The sequence below is a fragment of the Octopus sinensis genome, unplaced genomic scaffold (assembly GCF_006345805.1).
Source record: "Octopus sinensis unplaced genomic scaffold, ASM634580v1 Contig18697, whole genome shotgun sequence".
Classification (NCBI taxonomy): domain Eukaryota; kingdom Metazoa; phylum Mollusca; class Cephalopoda; order Octopoda; family Octopodidae; genus Octopus; species Octopus sinensis.
Genome location: NW_021835973.1, coordinates 35001 through 58850, shown reverse-complemented (window position 1 = coordinate 58850; position 23850 = coordinate 35001). Strand labels below are relative to the sequence as shown.

Sequence of the window (23850 nt, the reverse complement as noted above, 5' to 3'; positions counted from 1 at the left end):
ATACACGGCATACACTAAAAAAAGAAGGGACATATGCATAGCATACAAAGGTTTAAAAAAGAAAGTATGTGCAAAACCAAAAATATGGCAGCCTAGGCATAACACCAACATGAACTTGTAACTTGTTGTCTCTTGAGGTCTCTGGGTGAGACTTGGAATCAACTTGTACAAATACAAAGCAAAAACCAAAACATAATATTATTATTATTATTATTATTATTATTATTATTATTTCACCTGAAAAGGTGAGAGGCAATGTCCACCTCGGCGGAATTTGAACTCAGAACGTAAAGACGGACGAAATGTCGCAGAAATATTTTGCCCGGTGTGCTAATGATTCTGCACAGATCGCCGCTCTTATCTTTCCATACGGAAGTTGAACTGGTTCCAATCTCTACATGTTCCAAATCATCGCCCTTACATGAGTGTAAGGATAAAGGGATGGATGGAGGGTAAAGTTGACTCCCGCAGGATTTGAACTCAGAATGTAAAAGAGTCAGAAAAAATACCGCCAAGTATTTATCCTGGACGATAATGCTTCTACCAACTCACCACCTTTGGAAGAATATGGAAACCTTCATCAATCTGCGTGTCATCTTTGCGCATGCGCCATGCGACTCTTCTTCGTATCGTTCCTTTCAAATCACTCAGTGCAATTTTATTAACCGGAAGTCGGTCAAATGTCCCTTGGGTGTGGGGGACATTTTGAAGCCTGATACCTCACAGGATTTCCTTCGTTTTTTTTTTATGCTCCAGCGTCTTGTTGGGTAATAATTTTAAAGAGCAGTTTACAAACTACCTGGTGGTGATAGTATGGTAGAATCCCTCTCATTCACTCGTTTTATTCTTTGTTCAACCAATGAGGACTGACTCAGCTTTTAAAAGATCTCCGTAATCCACCTATTTCTGAAAATGTTTAAGAGTTCTATGACGTCACTTCATCTTATTTAGTTTCTGTGGTTTTAATCAGTAAAGAACATCTCTGTAGCTTATGTAAATATTGGTTTCAAATCTTGGCACAAGGCCAACACATCCGGGTGAGAAACACTAGTGTTCGACTGGTACAATTTTTATCGACCTCGAAAGAATAAAAGACAAAATCGACCCCAGCACCATTTGAACTCAGAACGTAAAGTCGAAAGAAATACCTATTTCTTTACTACCCATAAGGGGCTAAACACAGAGAGGACAAACAAGGACAGACAAACGGATTAAGTCGATTATATCGACCCCAGTGCGTAACTGGTACTTATTTAATCGACTCCGAAAGGATGAAAGGCAAAGTCAACCTCGGTGGAATTTGAACTCAGAACGTAACGGCAGATTAAATACCTATTTCTTTACTACCCACAAGGGGCTAAACACAGAGAGGACAAACAAGGACAGACAAACGGACTAAGTCGATTATATCGCCCCCAGTGCGTAACTGGTACTTATTTAATCGACCCCGAAAGGATGAAAGGCAAAGTCAACCTCGGCGGAATTTGAACTCAGAACGTAACGGCAGATGAAATACCGCTAAGCAGTTTTCCCGATGCGGTAACGATTCTGCCAGCTTACCGCCTTATCTTATCTAAATGTTACCATCTTAATTAACAAGTGACATCACAGTGTCTTATCTAATTACTGGGATCTTAATTAGCAAGTGACATCACTCTATCTTCTTTAGTACTTTGTGATCGTGATTAGCATATAACATACTATTCTACCTAATTATTGTAATCTTAATTAACAAGTTATATCACGGCATCTTACCTAATTTTTGTGATCTTAATTCAGCAAATAATTTCATTGCATCTCACCTAATTATTGTGGTTTTAATTAGCAGGTGACATCACTGCATCGTATCGAATTATTGTGTTGTTTTAACCAGCTGACTAAAACACTACACACTACCCTCCCACCCTATACGCACACTCACACACACAAAATAGTTCTGCTAGGAACAGCCCATATCTTGCACAAGACACTTCCAATTTAATAGAGTAACTTACGATTCAACGGAAAAGTTCAAATAGAACAATCTTCACGAGTGGCTGTGTGGTAAGTAGTTTGCTTAACAACCACATGGTTCCGGGTTCAGTCCCACTGCGTGGCACCTTGGGTAAAGTGTCTTCTACTATAGCCTCGGGCCGATCAAAGCCTTATGAGTGGATTTGGTAGACGGAAACTGAAGGAAGCCCGTCGTATATATGTTTATATATATATGTGTGTGTGTCTGTGTTTGTCCCCACCCCCCAACATCGCTTAACAATGCTGGTGTGTTTACATCCCCGTAACTTAGCGGTTCGGCAAAAGAGACCGATAGAATAAGTACTAGGCTTACAAAGAATAAGTCCTGGGGTCGATTTGCTCGACTAAAAAAGGCAGTGCTCCAGCATGGCCGCAGTCAAATGACTGAAACAAGTAAAAGAGTACACAACGCAAACCTGACACAAACATCTGATAATCTAAAATAACACAACTCACACCGTGTCCTGGAACAGGCGTTAAGGACCAATTATATGAAGTGCAGAATTGACAATACTACCGATAGCGACAAATGCAGAACGTGTGGTGAGAGGGGTGAAACGAAATTGGTACAACGCGAGTCAAACGATGCCATGACAATGTGGTTAAGAATGATCCATTGGGAGCTCTGTGGAAATCATGGCCTACAAAGAGCAAAAGCGTGGTATGGGGAAACCCCAGAAGGGGTCACTGGAAATGAGAACTGCAAAATCCTGTGGGATGTAATGATCCAGTGCGATCACCTGACCAGACATAGGAAACCGGACATTGTTATGGTGAATAAAAAAAGAAAGAACACGTATGATAATCGATATAGAATGCCCTGGTGACAACAGGATCAATGTGAAAGAAGAAGAAGAAATGAACAACTATGACGATTTAAAGTGGGAAATACGAAGGTTGTGGTCAATGAAGAGAGTAGTAGACGTGATGCCAATAGTAATTGGTGCTTTTGGAAGTATCAGCACTCAACTACCAACATGGCTGAAAAGAATCGGTACAAGGTAGAACTCAGTAGAAATCAGTATTGCTTGGAACTGCAAGAATTCTTCGCAGGGTTCTTGAAGCATGACCAGTAAACAGGTATCACTTTCGTCTGCTGGCTCTGGACAGCTGACACTTTCCATCTTGCCCAGCAAAAATAAGCCGTGAGTTTTCATATAATAATATAATAATAATAATAATAATAATAATAATAATAATAATGATGATGATGGGATTGATAATGATATAATAATAATAATTATAATATAATAATAATAATAATTAATAATAATAACCTGCAAGGTCATGTGCTGTTTATCTTGATATGAGATCACCATGTCGCGCACATATGGTTGTGATGCATGTGCCTGGTGTACCTTTATCAGACGGGTAGTCATGATGGGTATATTGGGGTTCGTATATTTATCCCAGTGTCACTTTGATGGCATGCACTGCTCTCTCACTCAATAATATAATAATAATAATAATAATGATAATAATAATAATAATAACAATGATGATAATAATAATAATAATAATGATGATGATGATAATGACGATGACGATGATGATGATGATGATGATGATGATGATAATAATAATAATAATAATAATAACAATAATAATAATAATAATGATGATGATAATCATCATCATCATCATCATTATTATTATTATTATTATTATTATTGCCCTGATGCAGTATCAGGCAGTGGCTCTCATTGTCGTACAATGCTCGAAATGAGGAGTAGAAAGACAGCCGACAACTGACGAAGGGTCGTTCCTTATGTTACTTGTCCTGTTTTCTATTTGTTTCTTTCGTTGTTTGCGCATTGAATTCATTCGTTTTCGTATCTCCTGTTGTTTACTGTTTGGTGACGTCCTGCACCCATATATACACGTGTGCATATATATATATATATATATATATATATATATATATATATATATATATATTAGAAAAATCTGAGTATTAACAGTGAGGCGGAAAATATTGATTCGAAATTATAGCTTTGATGTATAATGATTATAATTTTTATACCAAAATTTGATGGGTTTTTAATTAATTTTTTCTCCTATTTTTGAAGTGGGTGGGGCTAACATGTGAGAATTCACCAAAAAATATGTTTATGGCTATAAAAACTGGTGCTGGAGATTGTAGTCATCTCTCTCTCTCTCTCTTTCTCTCTCTCTATCCATATGTCTCCCTGGTTATATATATCTAGCTATCTATCTTTCTGTATGTATGCGTGTATGCATGAATATATGTATGTATGTATGTATGTATGTATGTATGTATGTATGTATGTATGTATAGCCTCAATGATATCGTATACACTGTAGACATGTTTAATATATATTATGCAGTATATACATTTTAAAAGAGACTATGTATATGTGTGTGTGTTTGTATGTATGTGTGTGTATCTATCTATCTATCAATCTATATATATATATATATATATATATATATATATGTATGTGTATACACATACATAACATAGATATATGTGTGTATACACATACGTATATATGTATATATACACGCACAGTTAAATATATTTGTACATATATATATATACATATAACTACAAATATATACACATGCTCATACATATACTTAAACACACACACACACACACGTACAGTGGAGGCGCGTGGCTTAGTGGTTAGCATGTTGGACTCAGGATCGTAAGATTGTAGTTTCGATTCCTGGACTGGGCAATGCGTAGTGTTCTTGAGCAAGACACTTTATTTCACGTTGCTCCAGTCCACTCAGCTGGCAAGACTGAGTGAGTCTCCGAACGATCGGCGTCCTGTCCTAATGGGGAATATACACGCAACCGAAACCGGGAAACCGGTCCTTATGTGCCTGGCGTGGCTCGAAGAGGAAACATCTATTTTCTATAAGTAGCTTGCTTACCAGCCACATGGTTCCATGTTCAGTCACACTGAACATGGAACCATGTATATTCTGTTGTGCCTGGGGAAAGTCATTTTCTTTATGTGCCTTTTAATTTAACACACACCGGTAAAATTCCCATTTCTTCCTTATTTTTATTTTCCTTAAATTAAAAGGCACAAAAAGGAAATGACTCTCTCCCCAGACACAACAGAATATGCTTCAACACACGAACTCACATAAAGAATCTTCCAAACAAGGTCGAAAAACGATGTGTGTGTGTGTGTGGTGTGTGTGTGTGTGTGTGTGTGTGATACAGGTTGAAGATGGGAAGGATGGCTTCCCTTTCCAAATACTAATAGGACACAGAAAGTGTGTCAACAGCCAACTGGATGAAGTGTCCTCCTGGGGCTACAAGCTACAGTAGAATCCACCCTTAAGGGTAAGGAAATTATGTCATGAACATATTTAGCTTATAGCTGTTTCTACTGTACGATGTAGTACAATCATAGTTGAATTTTTGTGCATCAAGCTCTGACGAAGCTATAGAGTGTTTCACAAGCACGCAACTAGGAGTGCATTGCATCAAATAGCAGAAACCGCTGTAAGTAAACATGACATAATCTTTTAAACCGTTGTCATTTTAATTTCTAATTACTGCTCTGTACTCGAGCGACGCCTCATTCTGAAGCATAGGAATATTGTGTTCTGACAGTAGGTTCTTGGTATTGCTATATCAAAGCGAAATAATAATAATGATAATAATAATAATTCTTTATATAAAAAGCACAAGGATTGAAAACTAGGGGCTGAGGAGCGAGGGGGGGGGTCGATTACATTGACCTCATTGCGTAACTGGTACTTATTTTAGTGACCCCGAAAGGATGAAAAGCAGAGTCGACCTCAGCGGAATTCGAATTTAGAGCGCGCGAAGGCAGACGAAATGCCTCGAAGCATTTCGTCAGGCGTGCTAACGATTCTGCCAACTCGTCACCTTAATAATAATGATAATAATAACAATAACAATAACAATAATAATAATAATAATAATAATATAACTGGGCCCCACCTGCAAGGTCATGCGCTATTAATCTTTTTAGGAGATCACCATGTCGCGCACATATGGTTGTCATGCATGTGCCTGGTGTACCCTTATCAGACGGGTAGTCATGATGGGTATATTGGGCTTTGTATATTTTACCCCAGTGTCACTTTGATGGCATGCACTGCTCTCTCACTCAATAATAATAATAATAATAATAATAATAATAATAATATGGAAAACACTCGGCGAGAAACGGAAGAAAATTTGAAGAAAGAAGGAAAAAACAATAATAATAATAATAATAATAACAACAATGATGATAATAATATTAATAATAATAATAATAATAATAATAATAATAATAATAATAATCCCTGATGCAGTACCAGGCAGTGGCTCTCGTGTACATTGGAATTTCTACACTCATACATCTGTAATGTTGTGCTGGAGCAAATTAATATCTTCTCAGCTGTCTCTGCTTTAATGTTGTGCTGTTAGAGAAATTTAACAGTATAAGGTACATAACTCTGCTTGTCTTTGCCATCTGCGATAGAGGATTGTGCCCATGTGAATATATACAAGGTACATAACTCTGCTTGTTTGTCTCGTGCATTAGTCATTCTTCTCGCTCTATAAAAATGTGCATCGTAAACGCACACACACACACACAAGTGGTGTACCTAAATTTGTCTGAGTTTATTAAGAAATAGCTGAATGCGACTACATAAATTTCGCAATATTTTGGGAAAATCGCTGTTTGTTCGAGAATTGCTGTGCGCTAAGACGCTTGCTTCTTAACCACATGGTTCCGGGATCAGACCTACTGTATGCCATCTTATTTTTCTCCTATAGCCTCGGGCCAACCAAAGCCTTGAATGGATTTGATAGACGGAACTGAAAGAAACTCGTCGTGTACATACATACATATATGTATATGTATATATATATATATATATATATATATATATATATATATATATATATATATCTATATATATATATATATATATATATATATATTATATATATATATATAATAATTAAGGGTAGAAATTGATATTAGTCAATTAAAACCAGTGGTCTAACATATTAAAAAGAATCCGAAGATTAAAATATTTTTATATACCAATTAAGGACTGAACACGAAAAATGGACAGTCAACATGCTAGATATAGACGTCAAATCGCCATTCTCCACAAAGAGTATGTTCTCAAATAAAACTCAGCAAAAATAAAACTTGTGCTGAGTTTTATTTGAGAACATACTCTTTGTGGAGAATGGCGATTTGACGTCTATATCTAGCATGTTGACTGTCCACTTTTCGTGTTCAGTCCTTAATTGGTATATATATATATATTAAAACTATAAATTACGGTATCTACGAGATACCACCATGCTGAAAATAGCAGCCATGATCTGACTCTAAAACCACCTTAGTTGTCCATATTTTTTTTCTATACAGGCCACTTGATAAAATCGTTATTTTATTTTAAATTATCGATCTTATCCTTATTCATATATAACACACAAATTTCTGCACATGAACCCGGAGTTTCTACCCTTGGACAGGTCGCTTCAACCGTGTTTCTGACGTAAATTTGCTACCCTGGTATCGGTTCATCGAATTTTCCATGTTGACGGTAAACATAGGATAATTCATTCGATATATATATATATCCGGTCCAGAGAACAAGGTGTCATCATTCCACTTTTCTCCTCCTTTGTACGGCCACACCTCGAATACTGCTGCCCCTTGTGGTCTCCCCATACAAAACAAAACATCTCGAGGATTGAATCACCCCAGAGGGCACTCACTAAACGAATTGAAGGCATGACTGATCTCGATTACTGGGACCGCCTTAAGGCCTTGAAACTCTACTCTGTCCAGCGCCGCTGCGAGAGGTACATCATTTGTACGATATGGAGAATATACCGCCAGCATTGCCCAAACGACCTGAACATTAGTTTCAAGGTTCATCCAAGGCTGGGACCACGGGCTGGATTTTAAGGCGGCGAGCTGGCAGAAACGTTAGCACGCCGGGCGAAATACGTAGCTGTATTTCGTCTGCCAATACGTTCTGAGTTCAAATTCCGCCGAGGTCGACTTTGCCTTTCATCGTTTCGGAGTCGATTAAATAAGTACCAGTTACGCACTGGGGTCGATATAATCGACTTAATCCGTTTGTCCCTTCTGTGTTTAGCCCCTTGTGGGTAGTAGAGAAATAGGTATTTCGTCCGGTTTTACATTCTGAGTTCAAATTCCGCCGAGGTCGACTTTGCCTTTCATCCTTTTTGGGGGGGGGGGTTGAAAAATTAAGTACCAGTTGCATATTGGAGTCGATGTAATCGACTGGCCCCTCCCTAAAATGATGGGCCTTGTGCCTAGAGTAGAAAAGAATGTTTCTCTGTTGTGTGCTGCAGAAAATACAATTATTTTTTTTCTTTTTATCTTTTATTTGTTTCAGTTATTAGGCTGCGGCCAGACTGGGGCACGGCCGTGAAGAATTTTTAGTCGAATGAGTTTTTGAAGCCTGTCATATATATTGTGTCTGCGTGTGGCTGTTATCCACCCCAACCAATTGACAACTGACGTTGGTTTGTTTGCGTCCTTAGAGACCGATAGAATAAGGACCTGACTTATTCTTGCGTGGCTGTGTAGGAAATTTTTAGTCGAATGACTTTTTGAAGTCTGCAACATATTCTATCGGCCACTTTTGCCAAGCCGGTATGACGGGCTTCTTTCAGTTTCCATCTATCAAATCCACTTACGAGGCTTCGATCTCTTATTTCTGCCTAATATTATTAATATAGGCGCATGCATGTCTCTGTGGTAAGTAGCTTATTTACCAACCACATGGTTCCAGGTTCAGTCCCACTGCATGGCATCTTGGGCAAGTGTCTTCTACTATAGCCTTGGGCCGACCAAAGCCTTGTGAGTTGATTTGATAGCCGGAAACTGAAAGAAGCTCGTCGTATATATGTATATATATGTGTGCGAGTGTCTGTCTGTCTGTCCCCCACCACCATGGCTTGACAACTGATGTTGGTGTGTTTACGTCCTCGTAACTTAGCGGTTCGGCAAAAAGGGACCAATAGTATAAGTACTAGGCTTCCAAAGAATGAGCCCTGGGGTCAATTTGTTCGACTAAAGGCAGTACTCCAGCATGACCACAGTCAAATGACTCAAATAAAAGAATTAAAAAAATATATACACACATGACGTTTCAGTTTCCGTTTACCAAATTCACTCACAAGATTTTCATCGACCCAGAAACCATATAGTTGAGAATCAATTCTTTTACTACACAGCCACGCAAGAATAAGTCCAGTCTTTATTCAAATTACGAGGACGCAAACAAACCTACATCAGTTATCAGTTAGTTGGGGTGGATAACAGCCACACACTGACACAATATATGACAGGCCTCCACAGTTTCCATCCACCAGGGTCATTTGATCTTCTACTGGGGCTACAATAGAAGACGCTTTCCCTAGGTGCCACACGGTGGGACTGAACCTAAAACGATGTGTTTGCGAAGCAAGCTTCTTAACCACACAGCTACATCTGCACCTGTGTGTGTGTGTGTGTTCAGTTATAATAGAAGCCATTTTTATATTAATCTGATTCGTTACTCTATACTTTTGTAGAGTACAAATTTGTTATTCTTAAGCAAGTGACTTCGAAGTATCGGCCAGTTAAGCCATTGTTGGACGATAGCTTAGCTGGCCAAAACTTCGAAGTCACTTTCAATAATGTTCTTGTTTAAGAATTATGTATATATATATATATATATATATATATACACAAACATATATGCACACACACACATTTATATATATATACACACACGTATATACACATACATATATGTACACACACACACATATATATATATCTATTTCTTTATTACCCACAAGGGGCTAAACACAGAGGGGACAAACAAGGACAGACATAGGTATTAAGTCGATTACATCGACCCCAGTGCATAACTGGTACTTAATTTATCGACCCCGAAAGGAAGAAAGGCAAAGTCGACCTCGGCGGAATTTGAACTCACAACGCAACGGCAGACGAAATACCGCAAAGCATTTCGCCCGGCGTGCTAACCATTCTGCCAGCTCGCCATATCAAACACATATACACACACACATACATACTCCAAGCAGTTTCCCTTCATATTTAATGTGTGTTTAAAATATTTTTCTTCATGTCTGGATCTATAAACAGCATTCCTACCAACCAGCTTTAATTGGGTCACCTAGCAACGGCAATTAACAGGTTGCTTAGTAACAGCTTCAGTCTGCTTCACTGCCCAGTAAAATTCTTACATCTTGTTACCATGTAACTAGTCATATGCATTATACGAAACCACAGGTCAATCTCATAACTACCACTCATTATCCAAGCCATTTCATCATCATCATCATCGTTTAATGTCCGTTTTCCATGCTAGCACGGGTTGGACGGTTCCACCGGGGTCTGGGAAGCCAGGAGGCTGCACCAGCTACAGCTGGATGCCCTTCCTAACGCCAACCACTCCGTGAATGTAGTGGGTGCTTTTTACGTGCCACCGGCACAGGTGCCAGGGGAGTCTGGCAGTGGCCACGATTGGTTGGTGCTTTTTACGTGCCACCGGCACAGAAGCCAGTCAAGGCGGCGCTGGCATCGGCCACGTTCGGATGGTGCTTTTTACGTGCCACCGGACCGGCACAGGTATCACAACTACTATTTCCATTGATATTTATTTCAATGTTCATGTACTTGACTCAATAGGTCTCCTCAAGCACAGCAGGTTGTTCTGAAATCCTACCAAGGCTATCGTTGATCACCCGAGCCATTTACAAGTACCAGGACTATATGCACAGTTGCTGTTGTCATCATCATCATCATCGTCGTCGTTTAACGTCTGCTTTCAATGCTAGCATGGGTTGGACGGTTTTACTGAGGGCAGGCAAGCCAGAAGGCTGCACCAGGCTCCAATCTAATATAGCAAAGTTTCTATAGCTGGATACTGTTCCTAATGCCAACCACTCCGAGAATATAGTGGATGCTTTTTATGTGCCACCGGCACGAGGGCCAGTCGGGTGGTACTGGCATCGACCATGCTTGAATGGTGCTTTTTACATTCCACTGTCACAGGAACCAATCAGGTGGCAATGGCAACAGCCAAGCCCGAATGATGCTTTTTACATGCCACCGGCACGGGACAAGTATATGGGTACAATCATTGGTTTACAGTGAGTAAAATGCAAGAGGGAATCTTGAGGAAAATGGTATTTCCAACCTCTTTGTTGTGATGATGATGATAATGGTGATGATAAAGAAGCCATGACCATCACTACTACAACAATGACAACATCAACACAAAGTCATACAAAGACAATGGCAATAATGGCAGTAATGACCATCACAACAATGGATTGTCGAAATATTTCAATAAAGAAAAAAATGTACCTGTGATGGTGCCATGTTAAAAACAACTTTGCTGGTTCCACATGAAAAGCACTGGTGCTGGTGTTACTTATGAGGCACCCATGTTGGTGCCACATATGAGGCACCCATACTGGTGCCACATATGAGACACCCAGTACACTCTGCAAAATGGCTGGCATTAGGAAGAGCATCAAGGCATCGAAACCACACCAAAACAGACAACAGGAGCCTGGTATAGCTCTAGTCAAACCATCCAACCCATGCCAGCATGGAAAACAGACGTTAAATGATGATGATGATTATGATGATAATGATAAATAGAACAAAATATAAAATGAAAAACAAAATATTTGGAAAAAAAAAAAACCAACCCAGATATTGTTAAAAGTCTGTTGTATTTTCTTATGTTGTTGATGCTATTACTGTGTAATGATGGTCAGTTTTACACAGACTCTGTTTAATAACCCCTTCGATACCAACCAGTCTGAGACCACCCCTGGCTCTTGAATACAAATGTCTTGCTTCCAAAAGTTCTTCCATCAAAACTTTAGAGTTAATTTACGTTCCTAACATTAACTGGGGCCTAGTATAGCTCTCTGGCACAAGACCTGAAATTTGGGGGGAGGGGACTAGTCGATTACATCGACCCTGGTGTTTCACTGGTACTTAATATATCGACCCCTGAAAGGATGAAAGGTAAAGTTGACTTTGGCAGAATTTGAACTCAGAACACAAGGACGGATGAAATGCTGTTAAGCATTTTGCCTGACTTGCTAATGAGTCTGCCAGCTCACTACCTTGAATACCAGCTTAATAATAATAATAATAATAGGGGCTGATTGCTACCTAACTCAGATACCAGGAAACCCAAAAATGGCAGAAATTCAAAAGATAGTGCTCATGGGAACTGCTCATATCCTACGCAAAATATTTTCTATGTAATCTCAAGGTTTAAAACAAACTTTTTTCTTTTTTTTTTTTTTAGACATCCACTAGTACAACACAAAAAAACCCCAAATATATGGCACACTAGGCATAACAACATCACAAACTTCTAACCTGGTGTCTCTTGAGGTCTCTGGGTGAGGAGCCAACTTGTACAAATATAAAGCAAAAGTCAAACATATAATAATAATAATAATAATAATAATAAAGTTATTTTACTAAATTCTTTTTTATGTTTAAAAATTGACACAAACACAGAACATCTCAACAGAAATATGATAATGGAAATTGGGTTAAGTGAATCTTCCCACAGGTCAAACAGCCCTTAAATGCCTGCCCACAGGTCAAACAGAATGCTTTAAGTGACCTCAAGGTTAACCCTTTAACATTCACATTATTCTGTCAAATGTAACGCTTACTTATTCCCATTGTTTTCAATGAATCATGCATTATCTCAATCTCAATCTCATAGCTTCAAAGATTTCTGATGAATGCTGTGGCATATTTTCAGAATGACTTTGTAAGGTTGGTGTGAGAACCCAGATCTGACCGGTCCGGACATAAAAAAAAAGAAAAAAAAAAAAAAAAAAAACCAGGCGGAATATATTTGGAGCCGGATGTGGCCAGTTTAAGTGCAAAAGGGTTAAACATGAAAGACATACCAGTTTTTATACAATATCAATATATTAATGCTTGTTCTGTTTATAAATGAAGCCATTTGTTTTTTCTTCTCTTTATCATGCAGTTGATACGGCAGTTTTAGTTGTACCAGCCTCAGCAGTTCAAATTCCATAGAAGAACGGTAGCTTAGTTGTTGTTACATTGACTGAATACAAACTAAAGTCTTTCCCATAAATGTGAGTTTGAGTCTATATATATATAATGTGTGTGTGTGTTTGTATATGAATGTATGTGTGTGTGTGCGCTTACATATGTATTACACGCATACATATGTTAGGATGCAGGTAAGAGCAAAGCAAAGCGATTGTTCGTTTAGAAGAATTTCACTCCTTCGATACTTTCGGTCAGCATCAACTCTGCTTTACCTTCGTTCTCCAGAGTCTTTAAGGCTTTGATCAACAACGGTTTCTCAAGTCCATGAAATTCTACAACAGAAATACAAAATAAAAAATAATAATAATAATAATAATCATAATAATACTTGGTATAAAAGATGGGCTACAGCAAATATTCTGCTCAATACCACAGATTTGCTTGTCAGTTGTTTGACCTTAACCAGTTGACCATGTCCCTTAGTGGCTGACGATATGTGCATCTCTGATCACGAGCAGAAGTAGTGGGGGAAACGTCATAGCCATGTGTTGAGAGGGATTCTTTGGGGTTTGGATAATTCAATTCTGGGATCATGGGTGGTTCGTTCAACATCCTTAAACAAGCCTTATTCAGGGACCTTTTGAGTGGGATGGGTTACTTGACCAGAAGAAAATTCTAACTGGGCCCCACCTGTGAGGTCATGCGCTGTTTATCTTGATATGAGATCACCATGTCGCGCACATATGGTTGTGATGCATGTGCCTGGTGTACCCTTATCAGATGGGTAGTCATGATGGGTATACTGGGCTTCGTATATTTTAGCCCAGTGTCCCTTTGATGGCATGCACTGCTCTCTCACTCAATAATAATAATAATAATAATAATAATAATAATAAAAATAACAAGAACACTCAGAGAACACAAACCTCCACCAAGGCTACACCAGTGTTCTCTCAATGATTTCAAATGTAATGCTAACGATTCTGCCAGCTCATTATCGCGTTAACGACAAGTAAATTAATGATAAAAATAGTAAAAGTGAAACCAATGTAATCTAATTGAAACATCCGAGGAGAAAATGAGACATGTTAACGAATTGAAATATTTGGGAAGGTCATGGAAAGCAGTAAAATGTCAGATTAGAGCATTGGCAGTGTCTTTAGCAAGACAAAGACTTTGGGAGGAAAAGGGATAAACTGTGTAAAGTGGTTGGTATTAGGAAGGGCATCCAGCCATAAAGACCATGCCAAAACAGACACAAAGGCCGTGATCGGTTGGTGCTTTTTACATGCCACCGGCATGGGGATCACAGCTACAATTTCCATTTGATTTTCATTTTGATGTTGTTGTACTTGACTCAATAGGTCTCCTCAAGCACAGCATGTCGCCCTATGATCCAAGGTACTTTTGAATGGGCTGGGGCTGGTTATGCAAAACTGGTGTAAGATACAGCCATGAACTCATATTATTTGCTGGGTATTCACAGTCACAACATATCTCCAGAGGTCTCGGTCTTTCGTCCTATTGTCACGTAAAAAGCACCGAGTTCACTCTGCAGAGTGGTTGGTGTTAGGAAGGGCATCCAGCCATAAAAACCCTGCCAAAACAGACACAGTAATCTACCTGGCTGGTTCCTGTCAACCATCCTACCCATGCATGCATGGAAGACGGATGTTAAATGATGATGATGAACCCTTTTATCTGCCAACTTACCTTTATTTACAGTATCTTCACCAGAGGTCAACTCAAACAGAGTACACACTGTGTCAGTCATTCCATTGTCTGTGATCTGAAAATAGAAGAAATTACACAACACTTACTACCCAAGTGATAAGGTGATTTGGTTGGTTGATTCCATTTTTCTTGGCGAGGGATGGGGGATTGCTTGCAGTTGTTTCTGAGGAAATAAGGCGAAGGTGTCTGTGACGGACTGGTGCCCCATCCAGGGGGGATGATATGCCAGAGAAACCAGGAAGTCCAATGTCCTCTACAGAATAATGCAGACTAACCAAGGCATAGATATGGGTCACTGGGGTAGGAAGTGTGTCACAGTCAAGACATCATGGGGGAGGATGTTACAGACATCATGATGGAGTGCGTCATGGAGTGTCACAGACATTTTGGTAGACAATGTCACAGTCAAAACATCATGCTGGAGTATGTCAACATAATGGAGTGTATCACAGACAACAGAGTGTGTCACAGACAACATAATGGAGTGTCACAGTCAAAACATCATGGTAGAGTATGTCACACAGTCAACATAATGCTGTGATACAGACAATATAATGTAGTGTGACACAGTCAACATAATGCTGAGTGACACAGACAACATAATAGAGTGTCAGACATTTTGGTAGATTATGTCACAGACAAGACATCATGGCAGAGTGTTAGACATCATCATGGAGTGTGTCACAGACAGTCAAATAATGCTGTGTGACAGACAACATAATGGACTGTGTCACAAACATCTTGATGGACTATGTCACAGACAGTGTCAGATAAAGCAACATGGAGTTGTCACAGACATCTTGATGGACTATGTCACAGGCATGACAGTGTGGCAAAGTATGTCATAGTGGAGTGTGTCACAGATAAATCAACACAGAGATATCATGGGCATTATGGTGGACTACGTAACTGGCAAGACATCATGTTGGAGTGTGTCACAGGCAAAGTAACATGGTGAAGTATGCCATAGATAAGACATTATGGAAGAGGTGTGTCACAGATATCACATGGAGTGTGGCACAAACAAATTGACATGATGGAGTGTAACACTAAGAAATCGATATAATATATTGGAAGTTCTATCCAGGATGCTGCAGCCCTGTAGCTTGCCAGAACTTGTCAAGCTGGCCAACCCATGCCAGCATGGAAAACGGATGTATGATGATGATGATGAGTTCTCATCCAACACACCTGTAATCAAAGACATTCCAGCTGTGACTGTCACACTTTTTTTCAAGTGTCAGGAATTAGATTGTGAAATGCATCCTTCCTTTCTTTAAGGTAGTAGGATATGACATGGGTGTCATTTGGCTGCTATTTTTCATTGGCTTGGGAGAAATCCTAATCGAGGTTAGGAGGGAGAATGCAGAGTGATAATAATTAATAAGACTTACATATTTGTAAATAAGTTTCCCCCATTCTTCATTTGAACGCCACACAACTGTGAATTGGCGTTTAGATTTATCTGTCCATTCAAGGTGACCTGTGGAAGAGAAACGCAAAAGACTTTTAACCTATATCAATCCCTATATCATTGTTGTATGGTAGTGTGGTTGTTTCCTTATATATATACATATATATATGTGGAGGCGCAATGACCCAGTGGTTAGAGCAGCGGACTCGTGGTCGGAGGATCGCGGTTTCGATTCCCAGACTGGGTATTGTGTGTGTTTATTGAGTGAAAACACCTAAAAGCTCCACGAGGCTCCGGCAGGGGGTGGTGATCCCTGCTGTACTCTTTCACCACTCTTTCTTCTGTTGGCCTGCTCGCTTAGCCAGCAGGGTGGCGTCGTTCGAAGGCTAAAACAATGCGAATGCATTGTGACCAGCGATGTGTAGCAACATCTGATGGTCTGGTCGGTCACGTGATCATGTGATATATATATATATATATATATATATATATATATATGTAAATTAGAAAAAAAACACCTTTTACCAATTCAAAATGAACAATTAAATTACACCATTTAGAAAATTACATATAATAGAAATAGTAAAATTAAAATAACAATAATATACCAATGATTAAGTAAATTGCAAAATAATAATAATAAAAACGTATATTTTGCAATTTACTTAATCATCAATATATTATTGTTTATTTTAATTTTAATATTTCTATAATATGTAATTTTCTAGATGGTTCTCCACTCATATGGTATGTAGACAGCATCACTGGTAGGACATTGAGTCTGTTGTGTAGAGTAAGAAATAGTAAAAAATTAATTACTTACCTTTTTTCTTTAATTCATCAAGAATTGTCATTAATGAATCTGTGGATAGTTTCCCTGGCGAAAGGTCAAGGAAGAAATTAGTTATGCAGGACATGAGAAGAAACTCGACTATATATTGCTGACTATCATTGTGTTGTGTGTGTACGATTATATCATCATCATCATCATTATCAGCATTTAACGTCCTTTTTTCCATGCTGGCATGGGTGGAATGGCTTGACAAAAACAGACAAGCCAGAGAGCAGTACCAGGTTCTATGTCTGCTTCGGCTTGGTTTATGTGTTTATATATATATATATATGTATATACACACACACACACATATATATACTCTTTTACTTGTTTCAGTCATTTCACTGTGGCCATGCTGGAGCACCGCCTTTTAGTCGAGCACATCGACCCCGGACTTATTCTTTGTATGCCTAGTAATTATTCTATTGGTCTCTTTTGCCGAACCGCTAAGTTACGGGGACGTAAACACACCAGCATCGGTTGTCAAGCGATGTTGGGGGAGACAAACACAGACACACAAACATATATATATATACACATAATTGATGGGCTTCTTTCAGTTTCTGTCTACCAAATCCACTCCCAAGGCTTTGGTCGGCCCGAGGCTATAGTAGAAGAAAACATGCCCAAATGGACGGGAGTGGAGTATTAACTCCAGAATATTGTCAACGAACGAAAACAAGATGCAGCAGTCTGTCATCATCATCATCATTGTCCGACCGTGGTCGAGACAATGGAATTTACCATGCTACGCCAAACTTCACGGTCCATCATAGCATTACGGAGGTCTAAGGGAGCAGTCCAAGGGAGACAACTGTTGACTGAACGGAACATTTTTTTTTTGTTGATCCTTTACTCGTCAGCATTCAGAATTAGTCTCTGAAAAGTCACGCTTATTTCACTCACATCGTTTTAAATTACTCATGCATCACCTAGCAGTTTAGAGATTTCGATGATGTGCTTGTTTACCTTTTGAATGGAATCGTGAGGATGGTGTGAAAGGACAGATCTGTCCAGTTTCAACATAAAACCGATTAAACATCAGGATAAGCACAGAGAGCAGAAGAAACTGTTTCTGGTTCTGCACTGTTCTGAGTTAATATCCAACCATGACCAACTCACCCCAATCTTCCATAAAATAAATCTTGATTGCTAATGAATTTTTGGGCAATTACTCTCTTTAGACATGAGACATTATATTAATATTTACAAGGCACAGGAGTGGCTGTGTGTGGTTAGTAGCTTGCTTACCAACCACATGGTTCCAGGTTCAGTTCCACTGTGACACCTCGGGCAAGTGTCTTCTGCTATAGCCTCAGGCTGACCAAAGCCTTGTGAGTGGATTTGGTAGATGGAAACTGAAAGAAGCCCGTTGTATATATGTATATATACGAGTGTGTGTGTATGTTTCTGTGTCTGTGATGTTGGTGTGTTTATGTCCCTGTAACTTAGCAGTTTGGCAAAAGGGACCGATAGAATAAGTACTAGGCTGACAAAGAATAAGTCCTGGGGTCGATTTGCTCGACTAAAGGCGATGCTCCAGCATGGCCGCAGTCAAATGACTGAAACAAGTAAAAGAGTGAAAAAAACAAAAAAGAGTAAGGTGGTATTTCACCCATCGCTACGTTCCGAGTTCAAATTCTGCCAAGGTCAACTTTGCCTTTCATCCTTTCGGGGTCGATAAATTAAGTACCAGTGAAAGACTGGGGGGACCGATGTAATCAACTAGTACCCTCCCACACAAATTTCACGCCATGTGCCTTTAGTAGAAAGGGTAATTTTAATATGTGGATAGACCAAAGTAGTGGAGTGATTGACAAAATGTCTGGCAATATTTGTTTAATAATAATAATAATAATCCTTTCTACTGAAGGTATAGGCCAGAAATTTGGGGGATAAGGATTAGTCGATTACACTGACCCCAGTGTTTCACTGGTACTTAATTAATCAACTCTGAAAGGATGAAAGGCAAAGTCGACCTCAGTAGAATTTGTACTCAGAACATAAGAACTGACAAGGTGGTGCCCCAGCATGGGGACAGTCAAAAATAAAAGATAAAAAAGCAGCCAACACCATTCAGTTATTGTCTACCAAGTTCATTCACCAGAATTTGAACAGCCTGGGGCTATAGTATAAGACACATGCTCAAGGTGCCAATGCTCTGGGATTGAACCTGAAACCATGAGGTTGGGAAGTGAACTTCTTGACCACACAGCCATACCTGTACCTAGCAGGCATTTTTAAAGTAATTTTGCTTCTAATGAAAGATGACCTTGCTTGATTGAAATGGTGTCAAAAGTCTCGTCCAGTTTCCATGGGAGGTGAACTCAACCCAAATGGGTGAACACTATTAACCCTTTCATTACCAAACCCGGCTGAAACCAGCTCTGGTTCTGAATACAAATGTCTTGTTTTCCTAAGTTTTGAATTAAAATCTTCCACGAATCCTTAGTCACAATTTACGCTCCTAGCACTAGCTGAATGATAACTAAGTTATTTTACTAAATTCTTTGTTATATTTAAAGTAATTGAAAGAAACACAGAGCATCTCAAAATAAATACAGTAACGAAAGGGTTAAACATTGAAAGGATACGGTTTAGCTTTTTGTTGTAAAAAAGGACTGAGCCCTGGGATTCAGTGACATCCAAGCAGTAGATCTTATGATATTTACAGTAATCGAGAATCAGGTAACACCATGCCTCCAGCTGTTTCTTTCTTGTGTCAAAGTTTGGTTGGATCCTGAAATGACATACATACAGATTAGATATAAATATATATAAATCATCATCATCATCATTTAACATCTGCTTTCCAAGCTAGCAAGGGTTGGATGGTTTGACTGGGGTCTGGGAAGCCAGGAGGCTGCACCAGGCCCCAGTCTGATCTGGCAGTGTTTCTACAGCTGGATACCCTTCCCAACATCAACCACTCCATGAGTGTAGTAGGTGCTTTTTACATGCCACTGGCACAGGTGCCAGGTGAGGCTGGCACTGCCAGATCAGACTGGAGCCTGGTACAGCCTCCTGGCTTCCCAGACCCCGGGCGAACCGTCCAATCCGTGCTAGCACGGAAAACAGACGTTAAACGATGATGATGATATCTGGGCCTCACAGAGGTGACGACAAATGACCGAGACCTTTGGCAATGTGCTGTGATTGAGAAGACTTATCAAGCCAAGTGAAATCGTAGTCAGGACTGATGCTGGTGTCACGTAACTGGTGCCCATGCTGGTGGCTTGTAAAGAGCACCCATTACACTCTTGGAGTGGTTGGCTTTAGGAAGGGCATCCAGCCATAGAAACCAAGCCAAAATCAGACTGGAACTTGATGTAGCACTCCAGCTTACCAGTTCCAGCCAAAGTGTCTAACCCATTCCAGCATGGAAAGAGGACGTTAAAAGATGATGGTGATATATATATATATATATGTTTTTCATTTTTTTAACCAAAACAATGCAAGTATTAAGAAATAATACAAGTCGATGGTTGTACTTTTATCGGTTTCTTTTTTCAATATTTTCAGGTATTTGCAATTTGAAATGTACTTCTAAAGAATGGGATAACAATCAGAATCGGCTATTAACTTTCCTCTGTATATTTTTAGCATACAACAGATTGGAGATTCTAATTAATTACAGGGTTACTCATTAAGAATTTGCCAAACCTACCTTTACAAGTTTTCCCCTCCCCACCCAGACTTTGTTTCCTCATAACTTCCAGAAAAATGACTATTTTTTAAATGAAATTTTCTGCAAATATGCTTCAGATGGTAGAGATCAGAGGTTCCCAACCATCTTTTACCTATGGACCCCTTTGATTCTTACTACTTAGTTGGACCCTCTTAATTATTCAGTATTTTAAAAATCCTATTGTATTTTTATGATTAAATATTATCAGGAATTTTATAAAAATTGTTAAAATATTTTGTGGACTTATTACCAGTTTAATGCATGTAAACTTTACTGGTCTGATGCACAATATTTTTATGGCTCCGGAAAAATTACTGTGGATCCCCTAATTACTATATTGCATCTGTGGACCCTGGTGTAAATTATTTTCATAAGTTGTGAAAATTTTTTTCTGAGGGTTGGCAAAGGAGTTTCAGAAAATTCACACAAGTTGGCTTCCTAACTCTCAAAAAAAGAAATGGGTACTTTATAATGAAATTTTCTACAAATACCTTTCAGATGGAGTAGCTTACGATGATATTGTAATTTAATTTGAAAAATGAAATTGTTGAGCATGTGAACATACACACTAACACACATCACAATATTTTTAGAAATTTCCAGTTTCATTTTGTAGATAGGGTTACCTTGTGTCAGTATGTAAGTGTGCGAGACCATCATTTATTTTTTTGCTAGGTGGTTGGGCATCGAGCCGTAAAAACCATGCCAAAACAGACAGAAGTCTGGTGCAGTCTCCTGTCAAACCGTCCAACCCATGCCAGCATAGAAGGCGGACGTTAAATGATGATGATGTTATTAAATCCTCATATCATTGTAATCTACACCATCTGATAGCTATTTTAAGAAAATTTTATTTAAAAAATACCCATTTTTCTGAAAGTTATGAAAAAAAAAACCGGCTCATGTGAATTTTCCAAAACTTCTCTCCCCACCCTCGGATAAAACATTTTCCCCAACAAATTCCGATACAATAGGATTCTACTCAATCTCAAGCGTATTTGTAGAAAATGTCATTAATAAATATCTAGGCATTCTATCGTTTTTCGTCTCAGACTTGCCATCATTGTTCGGCAAACAAACATACATACAAGCAAACAAAATAGGATCATCTTTTCGTTTTTCACCTTCCTCATCCATTTCAAAGCGAATGCCAACTCCAACAGGACATGAATATAAAGGTAAATAAATAAATAAAGACTTTACAGAAATTGGCGAACACTGATGGAAGAATGAGACCAAAAGCGATGGATTGCCAATATCCATTTTTCTCGAAGTTATGGGAGAGTGTCGGGGAGAGGTACGCTTGTGTAGTTAAGGCAAGAATTTAACTTTCATATCTACTTAAATCCTTAAAATCCTTTAAAATGTTTTAGCCCGAAGGCCGCGGCCATGCTGGGGCACCATTCAAAATACGCCCATTCTCTCTTTGATAGCTGCAATGGTATTCCGCTGTAAAATGGAAAACTACACATATTTCGGCATTCCTTCGATATAACTCGACAAAATCAAAACATTTCACTTCGGGTATTTCCGTGGAAGCAAATGACAGTTCGATTCTGTTTTCTGCTTGGAAATTTGCAGATTTTACATCCACACGTGAAAGAGGTAAGAAGAAATATGCAAGGCTTCTTTTCTTTAAAGTTTAAAACGAGACATTGCTGGCATAATTTCGTTATATCTATTATTCCACAACCCACGGAAATGCCCGAAGTGAAATGTTTTGATTTTGTCGAGTTATATCGAAAGAATGCCCATATTTCTTACACACAATAGATACAAATTGATCGAGACATTAAATTCTTGTAGGACTAATTCTTCTGATACTGAAGTAATGAATGAACCACTATGTAGTCGCTTAACCTGCTAGAAATAGCAGACAAATCGCCTTCAAAACACAAGCGCTGTCGACTTAAGGGAAGGCATAACGGATAATTTAATCCTGCCCGTTACAACTTGGTAGTCACGGATGGAACAGCTTTGGTTATAAATCCGCTGAGCTCACTCAGTTAAACAACACGCCTTTCTGTACACACACATATATAAATAAATGTATGATATATATATATGTATATATAATGAAATTATTGTATACAGTGCTCAGGTGCACCACAGCATACACACACAACTGTATATATATATATATATATATTATATATATATATATATATATATATACATACATTCACACAAACACACCAACAGTCATTCTTGTCAACAAGCAAGGGGTAGAAAACGAAAATAGACAGGACATTCTTAAGGTGTCTAACAATACATTATTGCTTACGTAATAGCTATGAGTTATGTGAATACAGGTGTGCATGTAATATCAGAGATATTCGGTGGGTTTATCCAAGACTTACGTAAAGAAAGGGGGAAAGTTGTATTGCCACGGCCACTGGAACTCCGCCATAGTTCTACTGTAGCCGAGGCCGCTTACGTCCACTGCCAACACTCACTCAGAAATATCATTTCACTCTCGTTAGCTATTCTATGTATCTATTGCTAAATATTAATAAACTATATATATATATATATACATATATATATATATATGTATATTAATGTGTGTGTGCGTACGCGGTTGAATGATTGTCTTTAAGAAGAAAGAAGAGATGTGAATGAAGGCCGCCTACGACGAGAGAAATCAGACCAAAATGGAAAGTCGCTTCTAAAGATTTATTTTATTCCCACCTTCGTGGTTAACGGGATATTTTTTGGCAACTGAAGTTAGTGAGATCAACAGTACTGGAGATAGCACACATCTCTTAATAAGTAATTAATAAAAAAATTAATTAACATATTTAAATTTTTGAGTTGTGTTTCTTTGTCAGGTGATTTTGATGAGAGACTGTGATTGGAATAGAATTGCTGGAGAGTCGGATGAAATTCTCAACGGTATTTCTTCCGGCTTTTTACGGTCTGAGTTCAGATGCCGCCAAGGTCGACTTCGCCTGTCAACCTTTCGGGGCTGATAAAATAAAGTACCACTTGAGTACTGATATTGATGCAGTCCCATTAAAATTGCTAATTCTGTGCCTAAATTAGAAGCCAAAGTTTTCTAATTGTATTTGTGTAGGATTAGAA

The 23850-nt window shown here is 38.7% G+C and overlaps 1 protein-coding gene and 1 non-coding gene across 2 annotated transcripts; both read right to left on the bottom strand.

Moving 5' to 3' along the window:
- Positions 1–561: 561 nt before the first annotated feature.
- LOC115231524 lies at positions 562–665 on the bottom strand. Its single transcript, XR_003883534.1, has one exon. It is a non-coding gene; the product is annotated as a U6 spliceosomal RNA (small nuclear RNA).
- An 11868-nt stretch (positions 666–12533) lies between these two features.
- On the bottom strand, positions 12534–23278 carry LOC115231522 (vacuolar protein-sorting-associated protein 25). The gene is made up of 6 exons (XM_029801532.2): positions 23127–23278; positions 19673–19818; positions 17067–17120; positions 16224–16312; positions 14809–14884; positions 12534–13427 (listed from the first exon to the last, which is right to left on the bottom strand). The coding sequence occupies exons 1-6, from the start codon at positions 23174–23176 to the stop codon at positions 13315–13317; spliced, it is 528 nt and encodes a 175-aa protein (XP_029657392.1). The 5' UTR covers positions 23177–23278; the 3' UTR covers positions 12534–13314.
- Between the last annotated feature and the right edge of the window lie 572 nt (positions 23279–23850).